A 23,575-nucleotide genomic window follows, 5' to 3' on the forward strand; every position below is an offset into this window, starting at 1 on the left:
CTGGACCCTCCCCTTGTCATTGCCGCCGGGAGAGATGATGCTGTGATGTGACCGTCTGAGCGCGCGAGCCTCTTTAACAGCAGCTTGACGGCTTCATCGCTCAGAAGGTGAAAACAGTGAGAAATCTGGCCAGTTTTTGATGAAGAGACATGGTGATGACGGCTTCTTCTGACAGCAAAAGGAAGCATCCGCGGCACGAGCCCTGACAACAGCTGGAACCGAGACGCAATGTCCGCGGATACGCAGCCTTCCCTCGCGCACACACGGCTCGGTGCCTAGAGGGTCTCCACAGAGCTTCTCGGACACACTTTAGACTGTCAGAGGAGAGCATCTGCCTGGACTTGAGGAGATATTTAGCTGTGGAGAGATAGAGGAGAGAGAGAGAGAGAGAAAGGGGAAAAAAAGGCCGGCCTCTCTGCAGATCACTCCCCTTGCCTCCTCACATCCTCCGCGGCGACTTTGTGCCGCGAGCGCTCCGCATCTCCACCTGATAAACATCCTAACCTGAGCGTGGGTTTGCGTCCTGCCACTTCAGATTAAAGGCTGTTTTTTTTTAAAAAAAACAAAAAAACAAAGCCTTTCCAGTGCACAGTAGGACTCAATTAATCGACGCGTGAATCGGAGAAGTGGCGCGTCTACATGCACCTCAGCCGCACCGCCCAGGAAAGGACTTCTCGCTGCTGAGAGCTGGATATGCAGAGATTAACGTGAACAGGATGGATCTAATTATCGCAGTTTTGGGGCTACTGGCGCTGGTCGTTGAAGGCATACGTTGCCAGGGAGCGTATGGTAAGTCTGTGCGATGCAGGCTGCTCCATAAACCATGTGATCATGACCTTGTAGAAAAAAAAAAAACAAGACAGCAGTTTCTTACGCTCACTGAAGCATCACAAGGTTCTTTAATTATCTGCCTTCTTTGGGGAAAAAAAAAAAAAAAAAGAAAAGGAAAGTCAGTCAACATCAGTGCTTCTGTTGGGTCACATACCAGATGTGATGGTCAGATTCAAAAGCAGGGGCTCCAAATATCCCTCCAGTTTATACAGGAAAATCATTTATGCAGCCAGTCGTGCACAGCCCTGTTCTCATCCAATCCATCCCTATAAATGGTTGGTGTGAGGGATAAATTTAGTGGGCTGGAACCTTGTTTATTTTGAAGTCAATTGAAGAATAAGTTGTCTGTATTTTTCTCTTATTGTGATACAAAAGGCTATTTTATGACACTTAATCTTAAATCAGGTTGGATGTGTTTTTTTTTTTTTTTTTTTTTTTTTTTAATGTCATCCTGTTCAGCACTCTTGTACAGTTATGAGTAATTTTCCTGGTGGATCCATCTGGGGACCTCCTGCTTATGTTTGCATGTCTGCAGGTGTGATTATAGGGAAGTGTTTTTTTGTTTTTTTTTTAAAGGCCTGAAATGGGCATTCGGGTGTGAACCCAAAAGTGGCACAAGGAAAACTGCTGACTAAAATCTGCAAGTTAACAGCAACTGGAACATGTAAAACTGGAATGATTAGAATTTATTTTATGTGCTCAGATGTTGTGTAATCAGACAAGGTTTTTATCTGATGTTATATGAATTCCATCACATTCCCAGTCTGTAAAATGAGCAGAAATTCCTGCCTCCGTGTGCGCAACCAGTGTCACAGATGATATCTGAAACGTATCGTCATCCTCGCAGCACCAGCAGCAGTCCCTCACAGTGGCAGCAGGGTTGTGAGGACATAATGATTCATGTGCACCAACGCTGGGACAGAGACGAGACCTTGAGGTGGCTCAGCCCTGATCTTTCAGCAGTTCCCGCCGAACTATAGACAGAGCAGAAAGATGGCCGGGTCAGGTAGATGTGGGATTTTTGTGTGTGTGTGTGTGTGTGTGTGTTACAGAGGCCGTTGCTGACTGCTAAGAAGATCTTTGTCACAGCAGAATGTGAGTTGCAAGAAAGGTTACAGTGAGCATGACAGGAACAGTCATGGTGCTGCGCTCTGACCAATGATGCGCCGGGATTTTATCTCTAGAGGAAGCAGATGAATAAGAGAACAGATCAGTGCATGCCACTGCAGCTGTGGCATGACTGCTCAGACATGTGTCCATTTATTCCACCTGTTGCAAAGATATTCTCGCAGCGGCTCAAATCCAGTAAATCTGAACATTCATTGATTTTTCCTCATTGTCAAATCTCTAATCAAGCAGAGAGGGATCTGTATGGAAGTATTGTTGCGTGGGCGTTATTGAACTCTTCTTGGTTTGCATTAAATAAAAGGGCAGAGCTTCTAATGAGCCATTAATAAGTCAAGAAATCACTGACCTTACGATATTCTGTATCCATATTGACAAAATTTTGTGTTCATCAGATCTGATCACATAAATCTCATGTAAAAGCTGCTGGTTCTTGGTCAGCCATCCATGCCACAGTGTGTGTGTGTGTGTGTGTGTGTGTGTGTGTGTGTGTGTGTGTGTGTGTGTGTGTGTGTGCGTGCAGATGAAGACACAAGCTGATTAGAAGGAATCATATCCCGTAATGCTGGATATGGTGTTGCCAGAGCGCTATGTGCAGACTAGTGGGCTTGTAGTAGCAGCAGCGGCGGCAGAAGGGATGGAAGGGTTGGAGCTGGGCAGGGATGGGGAGGGGTGGAGGGGCCGCAGTAGCAGATGGAGCTGTTTGGGCATTTAGCTGTCTGTGTTTGCATGTATGTTGTGCAGCTTGAAAATTCCCAAGAGCCCAGTTTCTTCCTCCCTCAACCAGACCTTTAATGAATTATATTTTTACTGAAAGGGTTTTCTTGATTTCCCCCCCCCTCCCCCCCCCCTCAGTTGTATATTGGGATTGTGGTGACAGTAGGACAGATTTTTACATGTTCAACAGTTCTTTTAAACCGTAAGGAACCATTAGCGACGACCTACATTTACCTCGTTTCTAAAGCTCTTGGGAGGCCATGTGCATGAACATTTATTTGCAATATTGTAAAGTCAACATTTATTATTGATAGGGGCTAAACATTTGCATGCATGCTGTGTTGCCTCCCAGTGGCTTTGCAGAAGGCTTTGACATATGGTAGATGTAGGGATTCTGCAGCACAGGTAAAAAACAGTGTATGAGTGACTTAATACAATGAGAGAGAATGGGGGAAAAAAAAGTGTACTTGTATCATATTAGTACTAGTGACCAGCATTCTACGGTAGTTTTAATAGAGAGCCATTGTTTTTGTAAAGGTCATATCATCAAGTCTTTGGGTCATACAGCACTTAAAGTGCAACGCGCAAGTTAACAACAGCAGTGGCTTCAAATGCAGGAACATGCTCTGCTACATTTCCAGCTTTAGTATCAGACGTTTTTACACCTTTCATTCAAAACAGACACCTTTGTAGTTGCATATCATAGCAATGATCAATGAGAAAAAAATATTAACAACTATATTAAGCAAAAAAAAGTTTTATACACTTGGAATGCTCCATACATGCCGAGTGTCCTCATACAAAGCAGCTGCCGCCACTTTTACTATGGTGTCTCTGAATGGACAAACAACTCAGGGTGTAAAGTAAGAACCCTCTGTGTTAAAATTGCTGTACAAGTTATTTTTGGTAGGTGCTAGAATACTGTTCAGAAAAAGTAATCCTTTAAAAGTTACATAGAAGAAGACGGTTCATATGTAAACAATTACCTGCAGTGCTGTCATCGCTGCACCTGGTGCCACTGGATTTATTCACAGATGAAAACATGTAGATGCCTGGAAGACTTTTGGCCACTATGGCCACCATCCCTGTTGGCATTTGAAGAGATTTCTATGCCCTGCTTTACCATTAAATGTCAGTAATTTTTATGCAATGTACCTTTAAGTGACCTCAGTCATTTGATCATGAGTCTGAAAAAAAAAAAAAGAATAACAGTTCTAAAGCCACTTAATCCAGTTTAGGGTCAGAGAAGACTGGATCCCATTCAAACTGCAATCAGGAAAGAGGTGAGGTACACCATAGACAGATCACCCGTCCATCACAGGGCCAACGCAGAGATAAACCACCTCTCACGCTCCGAAGGGAGAATTCAGAAGCCCAGACGCAATGTCAGCCATTAGAAGAAAAGTATTTTGCCATCTGAGGAAAACTGGAGAACTGAGCCAGCATGCTGCTGATTTAACAATTTAGCACCTGCTAACGTTATTTTTACTGTCCTGTTATGTCTGCAGAGTCTCAATAAGCTGCTAATAAAACCATTATCCATGCTGAAAAGTGCAGCAGAACTGACCCACAAACTTAACTGAAACTACAAAGATCTTTAAACTTTATCATTCTCAGCTGGAGAAAAGACTCAATGCTGTATCAAATACTGCTTTTGTGAAATAAAAAATGTAAAAAAAACCCTACAAATTCTGCATCACTATTCATAATGGTTGCAGTTTCCTCTGGAAATATTGTGTTCCTGTTTCATAAAACACATTTAAGATGACTAGTAACCTTTTTAAACCCACATTTTAACAAAACGACCTACAAGTTGCATTTTAATACTCTTCTTTTTACACAACAGACTGCATTGGACTATTAGTTTTCATCTCCTTTTAGTTGCACTTGAAGTTTCTTTTCGATTTAACTCCTGTCATTTCCTAATCAACCATAGAGAAGATGACTGGAACGTTTAGCGGCAATGAGACTCTCATTGGTTATTTTTATCCTTGAGCATCACCGTACGTCATCACCGTCTACTAAATGTTGAGCTCCTGATGTAGCAATGAAGAAATCACGTACTGGCGTGTTAAGTGGTGCAGCCACAGTCATTAAAGAGAATTGATGAAGGCTAGTCATCCCTCCATTACTGCAGGCCAAAGAGAGAGAGAGAGTGATGCCACTAAAATACAATATCTGCTGCTGTGGTTTTGCCTTCCTTCTTCTTTTATCTTTTTAATTGAAAAAAAAAAAAAAAAAAAAAAATCAGGACTCTATTCTGCCAGATTCTGTTTTGTTTACCAGAATTCCTTTGGCTGTCTGTTCCACCATCTTAGCATATTGGAAGGTAAGCGCTACACAGCTGCTAAATACTGTCAAAGAGTATTAACATGACAACTAAAATGCTTTTAAATGATATAAAATGATTACTATGGAACATGACTCTTACGATGATGTTTTTTTTTTTTTTTTTGTGTGTGTTTGTTATTTTATCCCAAGATGTACCGCCTTCACCATGCTCCCTTTGCATCAAAGTCAGTCAGAGACAACCTCCATGGGATGTGCAGATGTTCCTGATCTCATTTGTGTTGCGCGACTGAAGAGGGAAAAGTTCTTACTACCCCCCCCACCTCCTCCGCACATCCCACTTCTCCTTCGTTCTTGCTGTCGTTCTCCTTCTGTCTCCTGCTCCCTCTCGTTTGCATTGAAGTCCAAGCAATTGCTGAGGTTTCTTTTCATGAGCCCCGGTTCAGACGCTTTGGCTTCTAAGCTATGCAAATGCATTCTGCCAGTGAAACTAAAGCCGTCTTTGTTGGTTCTCAGAGGCCTCCTCCACAGAGTCCTTCATCATTCCCTTGGATCAGGACCCTTACATTTCCCACCGTAATGAGACTACGGATAACTCTATCTCTTCTCCTGCTCGAAGTTCCTATTTCCTCGCCTGTCTCTCCCCTGCCTGCGTCTCCTTCCATTCCCTTAGGGGAAGAGCGGACGGACGACTGCGGTACACGCGCTTCAGTAAGAGCCAAAATCAAAATGTACAGCTGGCTACGACAGAACAAGCTATTTGTTGCAGTGGAACATTTTACTGTGCACGTCAGGGATTACTACGTACCCCTGGGTGGGGCTTCAGACAGCACCAACTTAATCATTCTAAATATCAGTTCTCTTTAGACGCAGTCCTCTGAGGCTGATGCTGAATCTACGCTGCAGAGACACTGTCTGAACTTGGAGTATGACGCAGTTCTCCTATGCTTAATGGTCAGTCTGTGATCTTTGACACCGATGCAGCGGCGTTAAGGTGAAACGGCTGTTCTTTTATTATGCCATACTGCACGCTGGAAACAGATTTAATCATTTCTTCTATTAGGATTAAAGACGTTTTCTATCAGCTCATTGCTGAAACCCGTAAAATCAGGAAACCTGCAGGCGGAGCGCCAAATATGAAGCAGCAACAACTGAGAGGTCGAAATATCTAGTAAGATGCAACATAACTCCGTTCGACCCCGTTGACCGGTAAATGCTCTGCGCTGTCAGGGCTGAGATAACCTTGTTGACATCAATATGACAGTCAATATTTCAGACGGTAATACACTTCTTATGTAAATCTGCAGATTGCCCCCTCTGCTTACATCTCGATGACTCGCTGCTCGACCGTGAACCGGGAGGTCACGCCGCTACATGCATCTGTGTGGCAATTGCACTGACAGGATGCCACTCTCAGATTTGCCCCCTTTCTGCCCCTTTTGGTTATTTCTGAAAGATACCCCTGGTTTGGAAGAGTTGGAAGCTTTAGGGTAGCACAGTGGGATCGATTTTAACAGTAGACATACAGTAGCCTGTATCTGCGTTAAAAAAAAACAAGCAATATTTTTGAATTCTGAATTCTGCATAACGAAAAGGAAAATATCGTCATAATGGATGTGCATTGTGTGTATATTTCTCATGACAAAAAAGTAGAATGTCGTTCTGGCTACTTTGGACAGACCCCGAACAGATGTAAGACAATTTGTTCCCCTACTGTGAGGATTTGGATGAGTTCAGGAAGACAGTTTACCTCTGGATCGTTCAAGGCCAAATCCCCACAGCGGCCAAAGAAGCTTATTGTAACCTGGCTTGCTGCTTGAACTGTTAAGCCCACATCCCCAAACCCAGAGCTATTTGCCTCCCCTATACACAGTGCACAGGGCATAAAGCTCCTACTAATGATCTTGTAGCCATTCATTCATTAAGTCCTGTTTAGTGGAAAGGCTAAACCAGCCTTCTGACCTTCTTTCCTCTGTAATTCTGTACTTTTATTGAAGCCAAACACAACCTTTTAAGAGCAGAAGTGGCATACAGTGAACCAGATTTCAACAGCATCTCAGACTGAAGAATGAGACAAGGATTTACACTAATCAAACATCACTATTATAATGTTGAGCAATGGGCAGAAAAGCAGCTCAAGTTGTTGGCAGAGGCTCATCTTTGTCACCTGACTTTCTGCTCAAGTACCCATTTATCATCTGGATCATTAAAAACAAGATGAAGATCTCACATGCCAACCTTGGCACAGCAAGAACACTTTTATCTGCAACAATTTCAGTCCTTGTAATAGTGTTAATTTCCTCATGTTGACTGACACATGGTTAAAGTCCAATTAATTAAAGCAGCGATTTCTTGGTGTAAGACGCCAGGTGGGTCAATTGTCCCGGTGCAGGAGTGGCACGACACATGGAAGGCAGTAGATGCCTCGGATAAAACTCCCTCTGATACCACTGTGTACTTCTTTCCCCTTCCACGCCAGGGGTTTGCCTACCTAACAGGAATGGGGTGTAATTAGTTTCTCGGCTCCAGAAGGATCTTCTCGCGTCTCACTTTCAGTCTTTGTTGCAAGTTTGATGAGAAAACTGGAACATTTGCAAAGGGACTTCGCGCAGTCATTTAGACAGATGCAAGAAGTGAATATTTCATTTTCTGCTCGTAACTGTTGCAATATTGACCAGAAGAGATGATGGGCTTTGACGAGATGCTGTTGTGTTTGCCCCGTATGGCTGAAAAGCTCACAGCACATCATCATATCTCTTATGTTACACAGCGCATAGAAATTAAACAGAAGCAACAAGTGCATCTGACTGCCCAAGGGCTTAAAAAGCAGCTACTGAGTAATTTACTACCACTGCAAAAAGTATGAATTCACGTAGCTTCTATTTACCATTTACTTTGATGCAGGTCATACCAATCTAGAAAAACAGATTTACTTGATTTTCTGTTTCAAGTTAGGGTCTAACAAAATCACTTCACTAAAAAAATCATTTGGAGGAAGGTTCTGTTTTGCATAATCTTCAATCGGCCCATCATAATTAATTCATATTTTGTCTGATTGCAATTACGCTGGGTGCAATCATTAGGATTGTTTAATTTCCCCTTCATAGAAACAGCTGGATTTCATGAACAAAAAATGCTTATTTCCATCATTCATACATCTTTCTGATACATGTGCAGCTGACCAGAATTGTAGATTGACTAGTTTAAATGTCCAAAAGAAAAAAAAAAAAAAAAAGCCGCTGTGGTGTCTTTTAAAATTTTGAAGAAGTGAAAATCTCTTATCTTTGTGCCACGCTACGTTTGATCAGTGAAAATTGTGGCGCTTTAATTTGTTATTATGGCATTTCGCAAGTAGTGATTTTTGGTAAAAAAAAAAAAAGAAAAAAAGGGCATAATCTGCTTGTATAAAGCCGAAAACTGACCCCCCCCCCCCCCCCACACACACACACACACACACACACACACACACACAATCTCCCAACATTTTCCCACACTGGTAAGTATCATTAACATCTCATTATATATGTGTGCTTACAGGACAACTTTGGTTTAGCACCCTCCACCCCCCATTTTTATGCAACAAAGTTACACTCATGTATGCAATCATTATCATTTCTTCATGTATGCATTACAGTTCGGCCAGCTTGTAAATAATTTACATTTGCTCTGTATTCATTGCGTACATAAATGGATCGACATGAGCAGATGCACCGAGCAGGGCTACTGTATGTGCTGCATGCTGATAAGAGCAGCTGAAAATCCTTTTAGCCAGGTTTATCATTTCTGCATAAAACGAAGAAAAATGGTGCAGTCATGCTTCTAAAGAAGCTCAGACAAAATGAGTTTCATGTGGTTTTTACAAAATTGCTAAAATTAATTTTCTTTTTTTTTTATTTTTTATTTTTTTTATTGTTTTGGCTAAATCATCACATATACTTGATCATTGTACATTTAAACATGGCGTTATATAAACTATTAATACATGCCTTAGCTGTTGATTAGATGTATAGTTTTTTAAAGGTGAAGTATGTAAGATTTTCAATATTTTCAAAACAAATTAACTAAAAAAATAACTACAATCATAATTAGATAGGTTTTTTTAAAAAAAAAAAAACATGTAGGTTCCAGTCTTTCCATATTTGATGTGTTATTAAATTACAAGTTTAATTAATGACAAAGACCCATCTTAAATGTTTTCCTACCAGTAAAAAATTGCTTTTTGTCATTTGGCATTAATTAAACTTGTAATTTAATAACACATCAGATATGGAAAGACTGGAACCTACATGTTCAAGAAACTTTCTAATTATGTTTGTAGTTATTTCATTAGTCAATTTATTTGGAAAATATTGAAAATCTTACATACTCCACCTTTAAAAGATATGTATTCATACTCATTGTTTTAATGAACGACGGATTTGGCTGCTGAGATAGATCCGTTTTACTGCGCGTGATGCACTTTTGTATCTTGAGTTATCATTTCCATGATTGGCATTGCTCCAGATCACAGAGAATTATACATGCGAGCCAGCTTCAAAGTGACGCAAACGATGAAAGGGTCTCATTGAATATGAATGCATCCTCCTGTCTTCCCGCTCTCTTCTCAGTTGATTGAATTGTCTTAGTTAAGCCAAACTGGCAGGACCCGCTTTTACAACCCATCAAGTACAAATCATTCAGCAATCCCAATAGGTAGCTGTCAAGAGCAACAGGTCACCTTTTAGCAGAAATGTGGATGGACTAAAAGAAAAGAGTAAATGAAAACCCTGGGAAAGGAGGAGAGGAATGGTACGTCGTGGCACCCACAAGAGGCTAATGCCAACCTTCAACTCTGTCACTTCAGCCCACACAGGCATCCTAAGTGCTGCTCCTGTGAAGTGATGTCTGTTGTCATGGTGACAGTATGTAAGCCCGGTATTGCGCGTCCCCTGACTTCCCTTGTTCCCTGCCTCGCTGCCTACCCACTCGCTCATACTCTCGTTCTCCCCCCTTCGCATGCCAGCAAATCAATCGCTGAAACAAATGTGAAGTGATTGCGGGAGCGAACGGTCCTCGCAGCAGCCTCGCGACTGCGCACGAGGGCAGATGAGATCGCGGCGTCGTGGAAGGGGAGGTGGGGTGTCGGCACGTGTGAAAAGGTTCGGGCTGAATGTGTCTCTTCAAAAATCACCACCATTTCATTGCTGTGAGGCAACCGCAGGAAGGGGCACACTTATCCTGGCGGCGAATAATGCTTAAGCTTTTCTGACAAGTAGGAACAGTGGCAAAGTAAACGTGTTGACAGTGACGCCTTCAGTAGTCTAAAGCATAAAAAAAAAAAAGTAGTGCCAGACAGTGAGACAGCAGGGGGATGAGAGGCTTTTGGGAACGGGCGACATTATGAATACATCTCTCTACCCTACCTGACAATGACAATGCAAGCGAAAGCACCGGGTTTGACGGTGTAATTTCCCCCCTGCAGGAGGCTGAGTGTGTGGAATTGTGCAGCGGCTCTGCAGAAGCTCTGGGAAAATTTTCAGCGGGCGCGAAACATGCAGTTAGAGCGAATGTGGGAGGATGTGTGCTTGTTTTTCTGCGTGCATGTGCACGCTTTTTTTTTTCATCTTTCTAGGGCAACACTTTGCTGAGATATTAATTTAACAATGTGATTTATGACCGCAGTCTCACATCAGCCAATCTGAGCAGGACTCATCCTGGATGGCGAACGTGCCTCCCAGCTCCTGTGAGCATGATGCAGTCATTATGTGTGCTTACTTTATCCACATCCTACCCTCCTCTGTAAATGGTTCTCCATCCACCTGCTAAGCCCTCTTTTTCTTTTAATATTATTTAGCTTTCTGCGTCTCCCTCAATAGCCTCTAAAAACCTTATTCTTCTAACAGAAACTTGCACAGTAATAACTAATCTCTTTAGTGTTATGTGCTCTTCATCTCCCCAGCAGACACAGTACATCCCAGAGGCTTTTAGACCCATGGGGATAACCTCAAGTCGTGCACTGTCAGTTAATGGCTTCCAATGGTAAAGCAAGCAGAGTTATCTGAAGTAGGCAAAGCACTTCACTGAGATTTAACTCAGCGGAGAAAGAAGTCTCAAAGAGAAATTTAATGCAGATCTCCGAGTTCTCACCCAGGCTCTGAATGTCTGCCATCTTCCCTCATCTTTATTCCAGCTGCTGCAGCAAAAGCTTTGCTGTTGGAACTTCTTTTTTTTTTTTCTTTTCCCCTTTTACCTTGATTGATATTTGCTCCCTGTGGGTTTTTGTAGCCCACACCTGCTGCTGACAGGACTTAAGATCGACTTTGTTCATAAGTGCATTAAAAGAAAATAATGAACACAAGAGACTTGGTTGAAAAATCATTAAAAGCAAAGTAACACGGTGTTCCATAGCTGGGAGAGAAATATTCTCACTGACCCAATGAGGATGTGGGAGATCTCTTCAGCTTGAATGCTGGGATATTTGTCACTCCTGTAAAACACACAATTATAGACAAATAAATCGACAAGATGAAAAAAGAAAAAAAAAAAAAGAAAACAATTTACCTCTTGCTGAGTCTCGGCACAGTCTGGTGCATCTACATAGAAATTAAAGATTTGGCCTTCAGTTAGGAGCTGTCCAATTTTGGCACTTGACCCAGTCTATGTGTGTCAGCTCTGCATGAGGTGTGCTTGATTTGGCTCCTTCTCCCCTGGCTTCAACAAGGCTTGCATCATGTATTCATGACACAGATTTCTTTCCCTTTTTTTCCCCTATGAGCCACTCACTTTCACATTTTGCGCCCAAATGTTTTTATTTGATAGGCAGGTCGAATAATTACAAGGACTCACTTGAAGAAACATGTTTTTTTTTTTTGTTTTTTTTTTTACTAAATTGAATGCTTGGATTGTAAACACAAGTCAAATGACTGATTAATTCAAAATGGCTTTTGCATGGTGAAATCGTATTATGTACAACACTGGTTCAGGTTGGAAATAAGATGCTGTTCCTCAATTAATTTTTCCTCTTTTCATATCTGGTGACACTTGAAGTTAATGTATCATCTAGTGAGATGTGATTTCTATGTATAAAACGAGAAACGTTTATTCCCTTATGTTCTTAAACAGGCTTTTTTCTATTACGTGCATAATTGCAGGGGTCTCTTTCTGTTTGTGTTGTTTCCCTAAAAACCAAACTATTGGTTGTATTTGTGTCTAAATTGATGCATTTTCTTTAAAAGACCTTTATAATAAGCAGAAAAGTGTCCTTCCAGTGCATCTTTGTCTATTCTCCAGCTAAAATCCAGAATTGTTTGGGGTTTGCAAGGTTGATTGTGTGAAATTACATGTCAGTAGTCATTTTTTGGGAACTGCTTTTACAACACCGGCATTTAATGCATGCTGTGTCTACATTTTATTTAGTGTCACAACATTGGCAGTATTGGTGTTCTAAACTATACCAGGTAGTTCAATTCAGGGTCCCAAGGAAGCTGCCTATCCTGGCAATTAGCAGGCGAGAGACTAACAATAACTCACACTTACTCCAAGGGAGAATTTAGAGTTAGTAATCAACCTAACATGCATGTCTTTGGACAGTGGGAGGAAGTCGGAGTACCCAGAGAGAATGCACACCTGAAAAGACACTATTTGAACCACCCAGTTGAGGCTCAAACCAGTGACCTTCTTGCTGTTAGGGTATGGTGCTGACAACCGCACCATCGTTCAGCCCTTTTCTTTTGGTTCTTTTTTTTTTTTGTTAGAAACAAACATCAATCAGCACTGAATATTTGACAAATAAAAAGTTACGTACAGCACATTTACACTGCCCCTCATTTCTTTCACAGTTTGCTTCCAAACAACCAGGCATTCATGCAATCTTTTATAGTGATATTGAGCAATAGTTCTGCAGACTTTGTGAAGGTTTTGCTAAATAATTCTCAGGACAATGGCTGTCTTTTTGTACCATTTTCAGCACTGACCTCGTATTTTCAGGCGAATGCTGTTTATTAAGCCTCTTAACACCGACTTATGAATCATTGAAGCATAGAAATGGCGAAGTTAAAATAATTAGAGACTAAAAATGTAACGTTTTTTTTTTTCTTTTCTTATCCTCTCTTGTTTATGCCTAGAAGGATTTCAGGGCTGCACAGTGCAGAATTCTTCTTGACTCAAAATCCATCTAGACTTCACAGCAAAAGAAGGGGGTCAGTCGTTGTTGTGCAGTTTAAATTCACAAGTTGGAATAACATCAAGAAAGACTTGATATTCACATAAATACAGAAGCATTTCTGTATTTGGAAAGCCTTATTATAACACCAGTTTCTGGGAAAAGGAAAACAGAGGATGTTTAACAGAGCATGAGAAGCTGTGACTCTGAGACCAGACCCATTTCTTACACTTTCCTGCTTGTATGTTGGAATAAATCCTCAATTAGGCGGAAACTGAAGACTTGGGTCTGTGCTTTCTTTTGAGAGTCATAATATGTCAAAAGAGCTTGGCAAGAGAAGTATTTGTTTGGAACAACAAAGATATGTAAGTCAGGGAAAGAACCAGTGTTTCTCTGCACATATTTGAAAAGACAAATTAGTAAAGCTGTAAACTGTAACCATGTCACAACGACACCACAGTTGTTCGTGACTATTTTGTGGCATTTCCACTGAAGATATTGCATTTAAAAAGTAATTTGAAAGATGTAAAACTGTAACTTTGCACAAATGTGATATCCAAAGATCTACTGAATGAACACTTGTGTGTTCATATAGTAGCATGGTTTGCTGAGTGAAAATTTGAGGACAAAATGAAGTTCAGTTCAGTTTATTTTAATTCAGCTTTATTTGTATAGCACCACTTCACAACAATGTCATTTCAGTGCAGTTTCCAGACACATGAATTCAAGTCAATTCATAATAAATAGCCTAGTTAAGGAAAACCAACAGATTGCTTCGAATCTTGACTGTGATCCAATCCCCCATCCTGAACATGGGTGACAGTGGAGAGGAAAAACTCCCTATTAACAGGAAGGGTAAGACTAAACAAAAAAAATCCAAATGTGACAGACGAACTGATGTTATTGATCCATCTGGTGTTTGTTGAGAACTCATCGGAAATAGGACGGAGAGGGTTGCGGGGTGTTGTGTTTCTAAATTCTTCCCTGGAATGCATGAGAGTGGTTGTTTGTCTTTTGGCTCCATAAAGGACTGGTGGCCTGTTCAGTGGACATGCTGCCTCTCATCTAGTAGCAGCTGAGATAGGCTGGGATAAAGCTTTGAGATATTCTTCAAAAAACCTGGGGAGATATTCCTGAAGACAAAATTTAAAAAAATCACCACATTTGTTCCTGTTTACCTAATGACAGAAACTTGGTGTGGCCCAAAACTTCTAAGCATTGGTGTATCTACCGGTAAGCTTTCCTTTTGTGTGCTATTAGTATATTAACAAAATGAAATTTTCCTCCCACTGGCTACATTTACAAGGACAAATATTCCATCTATTGGACTGAAATGAGTCTAGAGATTTCAGCTGACATTTTAACTTGGAAGCTAGGTGCAGTGATCCATTCAGTTGTATTTACCTAATGGACAGATTCGATACAATCATTATGATATAGACAAATACAGAATCTTTTTGTATGAATAAAAATTAGATTTTTTTTCTTTTATTTTGAACATATCGACAGTCAGAATGCTTAATAATCTTTAAGCTTCCCTCTGAAATCGCATCAACTACAGTTCTGTTTTGCTGTCGCTTTTGTTTAAGTCTGAAAAATTAGTGCCATGTAACAGCCACCTGGTTCAGCCATTTATCAAAACATCATTCAACACAAAGCAATCGGAATGAGTGTGTAACATGTGCTACATTTACATGGGAGTTTTAATTCCTGTTTAATTCCGAATAAAAGTTAATTTCGCTTCAAACTGATGAAAAATGACCATGTAAACACTTAAATCCTAATATAAATTTCTATTCGGAATAAAACTTAATTCTGATGCAAGTGGCTGGTTTATTCGCATTTTAATTCAGAACTATTTAATTCCTGTCATGTAAACCTGAATAAGTCTAAGTTCGTTACCTTGTCCTGTCCCGATGACACGCTTTGTTTTCCCTCCCGTGTTTGGTGGTCTATCTTTCTTCTCCTCAGTTGGTGCAAAAAGTGAAGTATGCTCGTGTTGCGCTGGTACTTCAAATTAATTTTAAAAATACTACTACTAACTAACTACTAATAACTAGTACTTATTATGTAGTTTTTACAAGTTACGACAGAAAGGACGAGAAGCAGGGACCAAACTTTGTTCATTTCTGGTATACGTCATGTGTCAAGTGCACCCTCTGTCCAATCAGAACCCTTCCAACCCGCCGCTCTAAAGAGGAATTAAGTAAGGACATGTTTCATGTAAACCTCCATCCAGAGTTATTTTCATGGAAACTCGTGGGAGAATAAGTTAATTCTGAATTATTTAATTCCAAATTATTAATTCAAATTCAATGACATCATGTAACCATACCCATTGTTAATTTTACCTGCAGACCCGATCGTGAAAGGTTTAAAGTACCCCTCTCGATCGATTGAAAATTCTTTCCAATCGTGGCAAATCGGATCAGCTGTGGTGATTACATGACACATTTTTGTTCATGTTGAGTGTTTGATTAGATTATAAATGCTCCATGTAAATGTAGCTATTGACGCACATAAATAAGTACAGAAGAAATATTGATAAAAAGTCTTATCTTTGATAAAACAAATATTATACTTTTGGTCATTTCATTGCAATATTGAATAGAATAAATAAGTATAAATGTGCAGCTAAATGAAATGGCAGTGGTTTGTGCAGTGCGTGATTTCCCAATAGACTCAGGACTCTGTTTTAAGAAAGGAGGGAATATACAATCTATTAACCAGTGAAGGTAGAAGTGGACAAAAAAAAGCACGTCTTAAATGTATTCATTCCACCATGTCAGGCTTTGAATGAGTTGGGTTTTCCTGGGTCTTTTGTATTTGCTGGACTGTATTATTAATAAAGTTTCCCAGTGAGAAACAGCTTGAAAGAGCAGCTTTGCCGTACAACAGAACACTTCAAGATAGCTTTGAAATTCCTCAATAAACCTCAGAATATCAGTGGATCTGCACATCTTCTTGGCTCATCAGGCAAACCCATGCAAATGCAGTAATAGCATCTCTGAATGCATTAGCGATGCTTTCCAAAGAGGTGGAACCTGGGTGGTGTTTCCATATTGCTATCCATATTTATATCATAAGCCACATATCAAAACATGCTGATAATATTCATGAATTCTGTGCCAACTGATGCAGCAGAGGCAAAATAGAAAAATTTGGCTTCAGCCCTCCAGCCCTCCATGGTGAGAGCCTCCTGTTGTGGGTGTCTAACATGTTGATGTATGCATGGGTGAGCTTGTGTGATTGTGAATATCTTTGTGTTTGTGTGCATTCCCCATAGATTTTTTGTGATGCTACCGAGGTAATTGGATGTGTGACGCCCACCAAAAATCCCCTTTAGCCATAGGCAAGCACTCTTTCAATCCCAGCAAGCTTGTTTGGAAAGCACAACCCAAAGGAAGGCTTATTCTTTCAACTGGCAAACATCAAATGGTTCCCTGTTCTCTTCATCACAGCCTCCGTCTCTCTGCTCCGCTGTAGCACCAGGAGGAGAGGCCATTAACATGTAATGACATGACCCTACACATGCATACAGGAACATAAAGCTGAGAATTCACACCATGATTACTACCGTCCTGAAGACCACAATTGTTGATTTTTCTATCACACATGTGATGGAAATTCAGTTAAAAGACACAGAGTTAAATCGCCCCAGATGGATGGAGATATAGCCTAGACCAAATTTAAGTGTCGTTTTTCTAGAGTTTGTTGATATACTAGTAAATGAGAATTTACTAGACTGGGAAAGTATAATCTTATCATACTAGAGTCTCATGGAGAGATTAGCTGCTGTGTTTGTATATGTAGCTAAACTGATTGCAGGTCAACATGACATTGCAGGAAAGTTCATACAACTTGAATATTTTCATGCCTACATTATTTTCATGTTGCTGGAATTGTGGTTGTTTTATTTATTTGTTTGTATATAATAATTACTGTCTACTGTACCATCTACAATCAGATGTCACTTTCTATGTTATAATCCTGCGAAGATAATATATTTCCAGTCGCCAAAATATCTCAATCTGGATCAAAACAAACTATTAAATTATTCAATTAATTTGTTTTTTTTATGGTGTAATGAAGAATCCACTTAACACTTCTGAATGAAAATGATATAATAAATAAATAAAATAAACCTGCTTCACAGTTATCAGTATTAGCTGCAAAACCACAACAAGCTAGCATTAGCTGCTAGCATGGTAGCTAAAACAATGTAAATAAAGTTCTTGGGAGACTAAAAAAGTTCACCCTGCCCAGAATATAATGAACATGTTTTGAGACCAAAACATGTTCATTTGAGGGGGGGGGGGGGGTCATATGACAATGAAGCAAAACTAGATTTGTGCTTTTTTGCTTCTGTCTGCCTCTAAGGGTCTGATTAGCTCAGAAACATATTACAGTGAAGTTTGAAGAGAGAGCGGGATAGAGCCATGAAGAGAATACTTTTCATGTGGAAAAAGTTCAATGCACTTAATTTAAACAGCCTAAAGAATTACCTGATATTATGCAAATTAATAGGCTTTTGCTCAAAGCATTGCCTGATCCTTGAAGTTCTGCACATGCAATAGAAGGGATTTAAAGTATACACCTACATTAAAGGTCAAGTATTTTTCTATACAGAGAGTGTAAGACATGAGTCACTATATAATTGCTGTCTGCTTTAAGTAACCAGTTATTATTATTATTGTTATTAACGTTAATCCCCTGTGAAATGCAGAATGCGTGGCGTTTCTTTAGTACACTATCGGCAAGGTTATCTTTTTAACTGGAGGTTCCATTAATTATGCATGACAAAGACGGGGTCAGAAAAAGGTTTCTTTCCCAAGAGGATGCCTTGTTCACGAGATTTGATCTTTAAAGCGGGAAAAAATGAGTCCTAAACTATGATCCACTGCTTTGCATGCAGCCGGACAACACACTCATGAACAAACATGGCTCATGACCTGTTGAAACTATCACGGTGTCTCCAGCTGCCAGGGTCTGACATGAGTATGTGTGAATGTCATCTTTGTGCATGTCTCTGTGTAAATGTGGCTACATGGGCTTTTATATGTTTTGGATTTAAAGAGCCTCTCCTTCCACGGGTCTTGCTGAATCTTTTATTTTTTCTTTATTATCTTTCTGTTCCTGTTTATTTTTCTTCATTCATCTCTGGATATTTTTGTGACCTTGTTTCTTAAGTTGCATAATACTCCTCTGGGGGTTTGGATGGAGGGCAAAGGGTGTAAAAGGCAGCGGTGGCCAGAGGCAGGACACTGATCTAAACTGTGGTGACAGGCTTAGGCTTTCTTCCTCTCACCTCCTCCGTACTCTTGGGGGGAGGTGAGAGTATGGTGACATAAAGTAACCTTAAAGACAGCAGGGAATTTTGTCAATGCCATAAACACACTTTACTAAGACAAAAATGAGTGAATGAAAAACCATTCTTTAAAATGGCCAGAGAGAATCACTTACTTGGGTTTGCTATTTGCCTTTGTACATTTTACTCCCCTGCGCTTGCTCTGTCAAATGCACATGCTCATGCAGTGCAAACAAGAGGGAGAAGGCCTACGACTCATTTATTTTATCATTAAATGGCTTGTTCTGCATGTAACGAGGTTATTTCCTGCAGCAAAGGTGGGAGTAAGTCATGATAACAACATTAAAGCGCCGAGAGGGGAACTACTGTGGAAGTATCTGAATTGTGTCATAGTATCCAGCAATACAAAAAAGAGATAACTAAAACTCTTTTTAAGGAAGCTGAACTAGATTTTTGGATAGGTTTTTATTGGTCCATAAATCCAAGACATTATACAACATATTTAATTCTTTAAGAGAGCTGTTGAAAGTCCGTTGAAAACATGTTTAATGTAGTCTAAAACATCGGACAAGTCATGGGAAGTCCAAACAGTGACGCACAAATCAAGTATGAATAATTACCTCAACCAAAGAGGTTATGTTTTTGCCAGCGTTTATCTGTTTGTTTGTCTGTCTGTCTGTGTGCAACATAACTCAAAAAGTTATGGACGGATTTTCATGAAATTTTCAGGACTTGTTGGAAATGTAAAAAGCATGAACTGATTTAATTTTGATGGTGATCCGGATCACCGTTTGGATCCAGGAACTTTTTAAAGGCCTTGGGGGAGGTTTGCATTCTCTGAGTGCTTTTCTAGTTTGATGTTGTGATTAAACAGTATGAACATAGTGTTGGGCAGAACAATGTTCTGACACAGAAATGAAGAGGAAAATAGCCATATCATATAAATAATGTGCAAATTACCTTTTATTTTCTTTTTTGCTTATTTGTTCAGTCTTTCATCTTGTCAGTTTGGAAGGCACATTTGAGAGAAAATCAGATCAAATCAAATCAAACTTTATTTGTAAAGCGCTTTTCATGCAACCAGCAACAGAAAGTTCTTTACACAAAAATCAATTTCTACATCATAAAATGAAAAAAATCTTTCCACCTTCACAGACCAGATTATACAGCAGCAATTTCAAATCACTTACATCTTCACACACAATCAAAATCACAGACACACAATCACACACACAAACAAAAAAGCATTTACCCCCTTTTCTCTCTCCTTCTACACCAACATGAACTCCAATCTCTAGTTTCTGTTACTTAATTGAATCTAGATGTAAAAAGAAATGAACATCTGGTTTGACGGTGTTCTGAGAAAGCAACACTTTGGGGATCCATTTACAGCAGGAGCCAGCCCACCAACACGTCACGACAGAAGCCACTCAGATCAGGTCCCACACTACAACCATGGACCTCCAGCACTGTCAGACATGGATGATCCGCGGAGCAACAATCCAGCAGACAGAGCAGACAGAGACTACTGGAACTACTGCAGTTAAGTGTTAAAAAGTTAAAACAAATATAAAATAAACCTGAAAACAATGACAACAAACTATTTGAGCAACAAGAATAGAAATACCATAAAGGACTTCATAAAGTAAAACCACTAACTACAGAATTTATTATCTTAGATACTTATGTCTGCTCATGAATCAGGACCATATGTTTGTTTTTTTAAGCCATTTAACAGAATTACAAATTACTTTCATTTGTGTTTTTATTGTTTTTAAACATTTCAACAAAGTTAAAATCATTTATTATAGCAAATTGTTTTGACCATGCGTAAGTCATACATACAAATATAATCAGATATTGTCACAGCCATTCATGACAAAAAAGACTAATCCCTTCAGGACACAATTCTTCCATGCATAGCTGCCACAACAATACATGTTCAGTATACGACTGATGCAGTTCCAGTTATGCAGGCAACAAAGAATACATGTGTAATTAAGAAATAATTACACATGCATCTTAAGCAACCATCTTTTAATTCTTTCAGTTTCTCCTTTAAATGTACAGTTTGTTAGTCTGAACATGCATAGATGCCCTGTAACTCTGTAAACCCTCCAATAGACCCTCAACTTTGCCACTGCAACAGAATAATTTGCCTTCTCCTCGTAGCTCTTTAGTCGTCGTCTTGAAGCTGTATGTTGCTTATACACAATGTGTAGCCCTGGCTGTGTGGAAAACTCTGCAGTCATCTCTGCAGTGGCCCCTAAGATATATAAAAAGTTGGCATGTCAAAAAAGATCCATCTCTGAACTCCTGGAACAGTCTGCTTTGCCCGATCTGTTCCTGCACTGTAGTGACACCAAGGGTTGATAAAGTGTATGAGATAAGACACTCCATTAGGCACTTCCCTCCAACTGAGGGTAAGACTAAATCAGATTTACGGAAGTATAGCCCTTTTTCAGGGCTCATTGAATATGTGTAGATTAATGCCCCTGTTCATGGTGTTAGTACAGCTTTGTGAGAGGGTGTGTGTAAGTCTTTGTCTAATATTTGCAAAGCGCTCTTCATTTTTTTTCTCAGCTTGTTTTTGGCCTTTTAATCCAGACCCCTGCAGACCAAAAATATAAGACAGTCTGTATTTTCTGTGTTTTAGCTGTCTGCCTATATGTGTTGCCCTCTAGATACTGGCACCATCAATAAGATGGCATTTATACACTAAAAGGAAAGAACCAGATAATGGACCTCATTTTCAAAGAGTGAAAAAAAAATCACCTGTAATTGCTGCTATTCAGTGCACTAAAGGCAAAGGTTTCACATGTTATTTTTTAAGGCTTTTCAAAATTATTTAATTCCTAGCAACACAAATCAAGACAGAGAGATCAAGCTTGAGTGTTATTATGGAGAATGTTCTTTATGGCATTTTAATGGACTTAGTTCATATTTGCATTGATTTGACGTCCATTTAACTTTTTCTGTGTAGGAACAATTTGTAAATGGACTATTAATGGTTCTTTTCTCAGGTTTACGAGTCTTAATGCACTTGCATCATCAGCTGACATTACTGTTATTATTAAAAGCTGCTTGTTATTGTGGACCCGAACACAAGGCTGCTGTTTACATGCAGTGAATGCTTCACTGCTGTACAGAGACAACACTGGCAAAAATCTGTACATAATGGGATGTCTCTATTGCAGGTTTCATTAGAGACAACTTCCTCTGGAAAGAGGTTAAATTTTTGTGTGCTTCCTTCGGCCATGACAGTGAAGCACATTTAAAGGGGTTGCATGCATGTGAGAACCTCAAGGTTTCTTTCATTTGAAACAACCTCGACAAATTGGTGCTCATTTTAAATCTTTTACAACTTTTTCCCAGGTCTCAGAATTTGAGTGGCTTGCTTAGGTAGTGAATTATTTTTCTCTAGTTATTATTATAAAGGGCAAGAGGGTACAGATTCGAGGTTGACACTTCTTGATGTCATAATGTGAGGAACAAAAAAGTACAACAGCAAAGATGGAGATCAAGGTGGAGTGCAAAGCAATAAGACCTTGTAGGCTTAATTAAAGATCAATTCTCTGTTTGCCTGTAAAATGGACCTCCGAGTAACATGGGTGGAGCCAAACAGTGCCCTTTCACTTTGATTCAACTTTATTTGTATAGTGCCAATTCACAATAAAGTAACCTACAGACAGTTCAATCCTGCTTTTTAATTACAATCCACTTAAAACAGATGATCCACATTAGTCCAATTTATCATAGCTGTTTTCATTTAGGCTAATTTATAAAAATAAAAATATTTACCTGTAAGAAAGCCAACAAACTGCATTAAATCATCTTTTAAGTTCAGTCCACCTGCCTGAGCATGCATGCGGCGACAGTCGAAAGAAAAAAATCCTTTTTTTTTAAACAGGAAGTAAAATTCTCCAGCATAACCTGTTTTGGTGACCAGTCAGATCTGTCAAGTACTTCCAAGAAAAATGGATCAACAAACGCCATAACATCACCTGCTGATAAAGAAAAAGACAGACACAAACTAATGACAAAAATAATGTCATGTTACTAAATGGTATGAAGAGGAAAAAAAAATGAAACACGGAACATCCCCAGCAAGTGTTTAGCTGCTTAACTAAAGTGACAGCTATGGCTCACCAAGCTAGCTCTAACGATGATATTTATCAAAAAGAAATATTAAAAGCCTAATGTTAAAGGTAAAGCGCATGTCTGCTTTCTGAACCCAAACTGAATGCCTAAACCAGAGGCGAGGTATCTTGTGACTAAAGGTTTATTGCCCAAACCTCATTAAGCTTGGCTGCCTCTGTCTCCACCCAATGCAAACAATAGTCATTCAGAGAATTCTTCCAGCAAACCATTTCCAGTGCTGGTTCTTAGCCAGAGCCTTACTAAAACCAGCTCTCTCTGCTTCATGTAACTTCAAACTTCTGGTGACACACTGGAACCAAATAGTGAACAAAAACCTGCTTACTTTGGTTCTTGGGTGCAGAGCTATGAACAACTGGACCTGCTAAACATCAAGGCTTTTATGGGCAAAAAATCCCATGCCAGTTATTCTGCTTAACACAGCTGAAAAGTAAAAAAAAAAAAAAAAAAAGGGCCCAGAACAGAGATGTAAAATCAGTGCTGTTTGAGATTTTGTATTTCTTCATCTGTCTGTGAATGCTGTTCATTGTTTTGCATAGCGCTGCATTCACATTCATCACTTGCTGCAGAATTTTAAACGTATTTGCAGCAAAATTTTTGTCAGTTGGTGTGTTTATATTGTGCTTAAAACAGCTTGATAAATTCATTGATGAATTAATTTATTAATCAGCTAATTGCAACAGTAGACATTTTAGTGCCCCATCTTTTGCATCTCACTGCGAACTGTTATCCTCCATGCAGTCATTCGCCCCTGTATTTATCAAAAGCGAAGGGTGAAGGATTGTGGCTGAGTTGGACTTGGCAGGGTGCTGTGCAGCCACTCAGCTGCAGCTTTGACTGCACTCCCCATGCTGTCCCATATAAACAAGTCCAGGATCCAACAATGTTCTCCTCATTTGTTGGCTTCGCCGGGGGGTGTGAGCTCTTTAAAGAGAATAAAATCTTTCTTTTAGATAAAGGGCATATGGAACTGACTCAAGAGCAGCCTGCCTTGTTCTTTTGCTTGT

The 23,575-nt window shown here is 39.7% G+C and overlaps 1 protein-coding gene across 1 annotated transcript in view; it reads left to right on the top strand.

Annotated features, from left to right (window-relative positions):
- Positions 1–716: 716 nt before the first annotated feature.
- The window catches only part of LOC306767777 (MAM domain-containing glycosylphosphatidylinositol anchor protein 2), a gene marked incomplete at both ends in the record, with an annotated part of 212,244 nt that continues 189,385 nt past the window's right edge, over positions 717–23,575 (top strand). Inside the window, one exon of the mRNA XM_079255897.1 lies at positions 717–789. Coding sequence (XP_079112023.1) covers positions 717–789 — 73 coding nt within the window. The remainder of the gene's footprint in view (positions 790–23,575) is intronic.

The sequence above is a fragment of the Telmatherina bonti genome, assembly GCF_933228915.1.
Source record: "Telmatherina bonti genome assembly, chromosome: 16".
Classification (NCBI taxonomy): Eukaryota; Metazoa; Chordata; class Actinopteri; order Atheriniformes; family Telmatherinidae; genus Telmatherina; species Telmatherina bonti.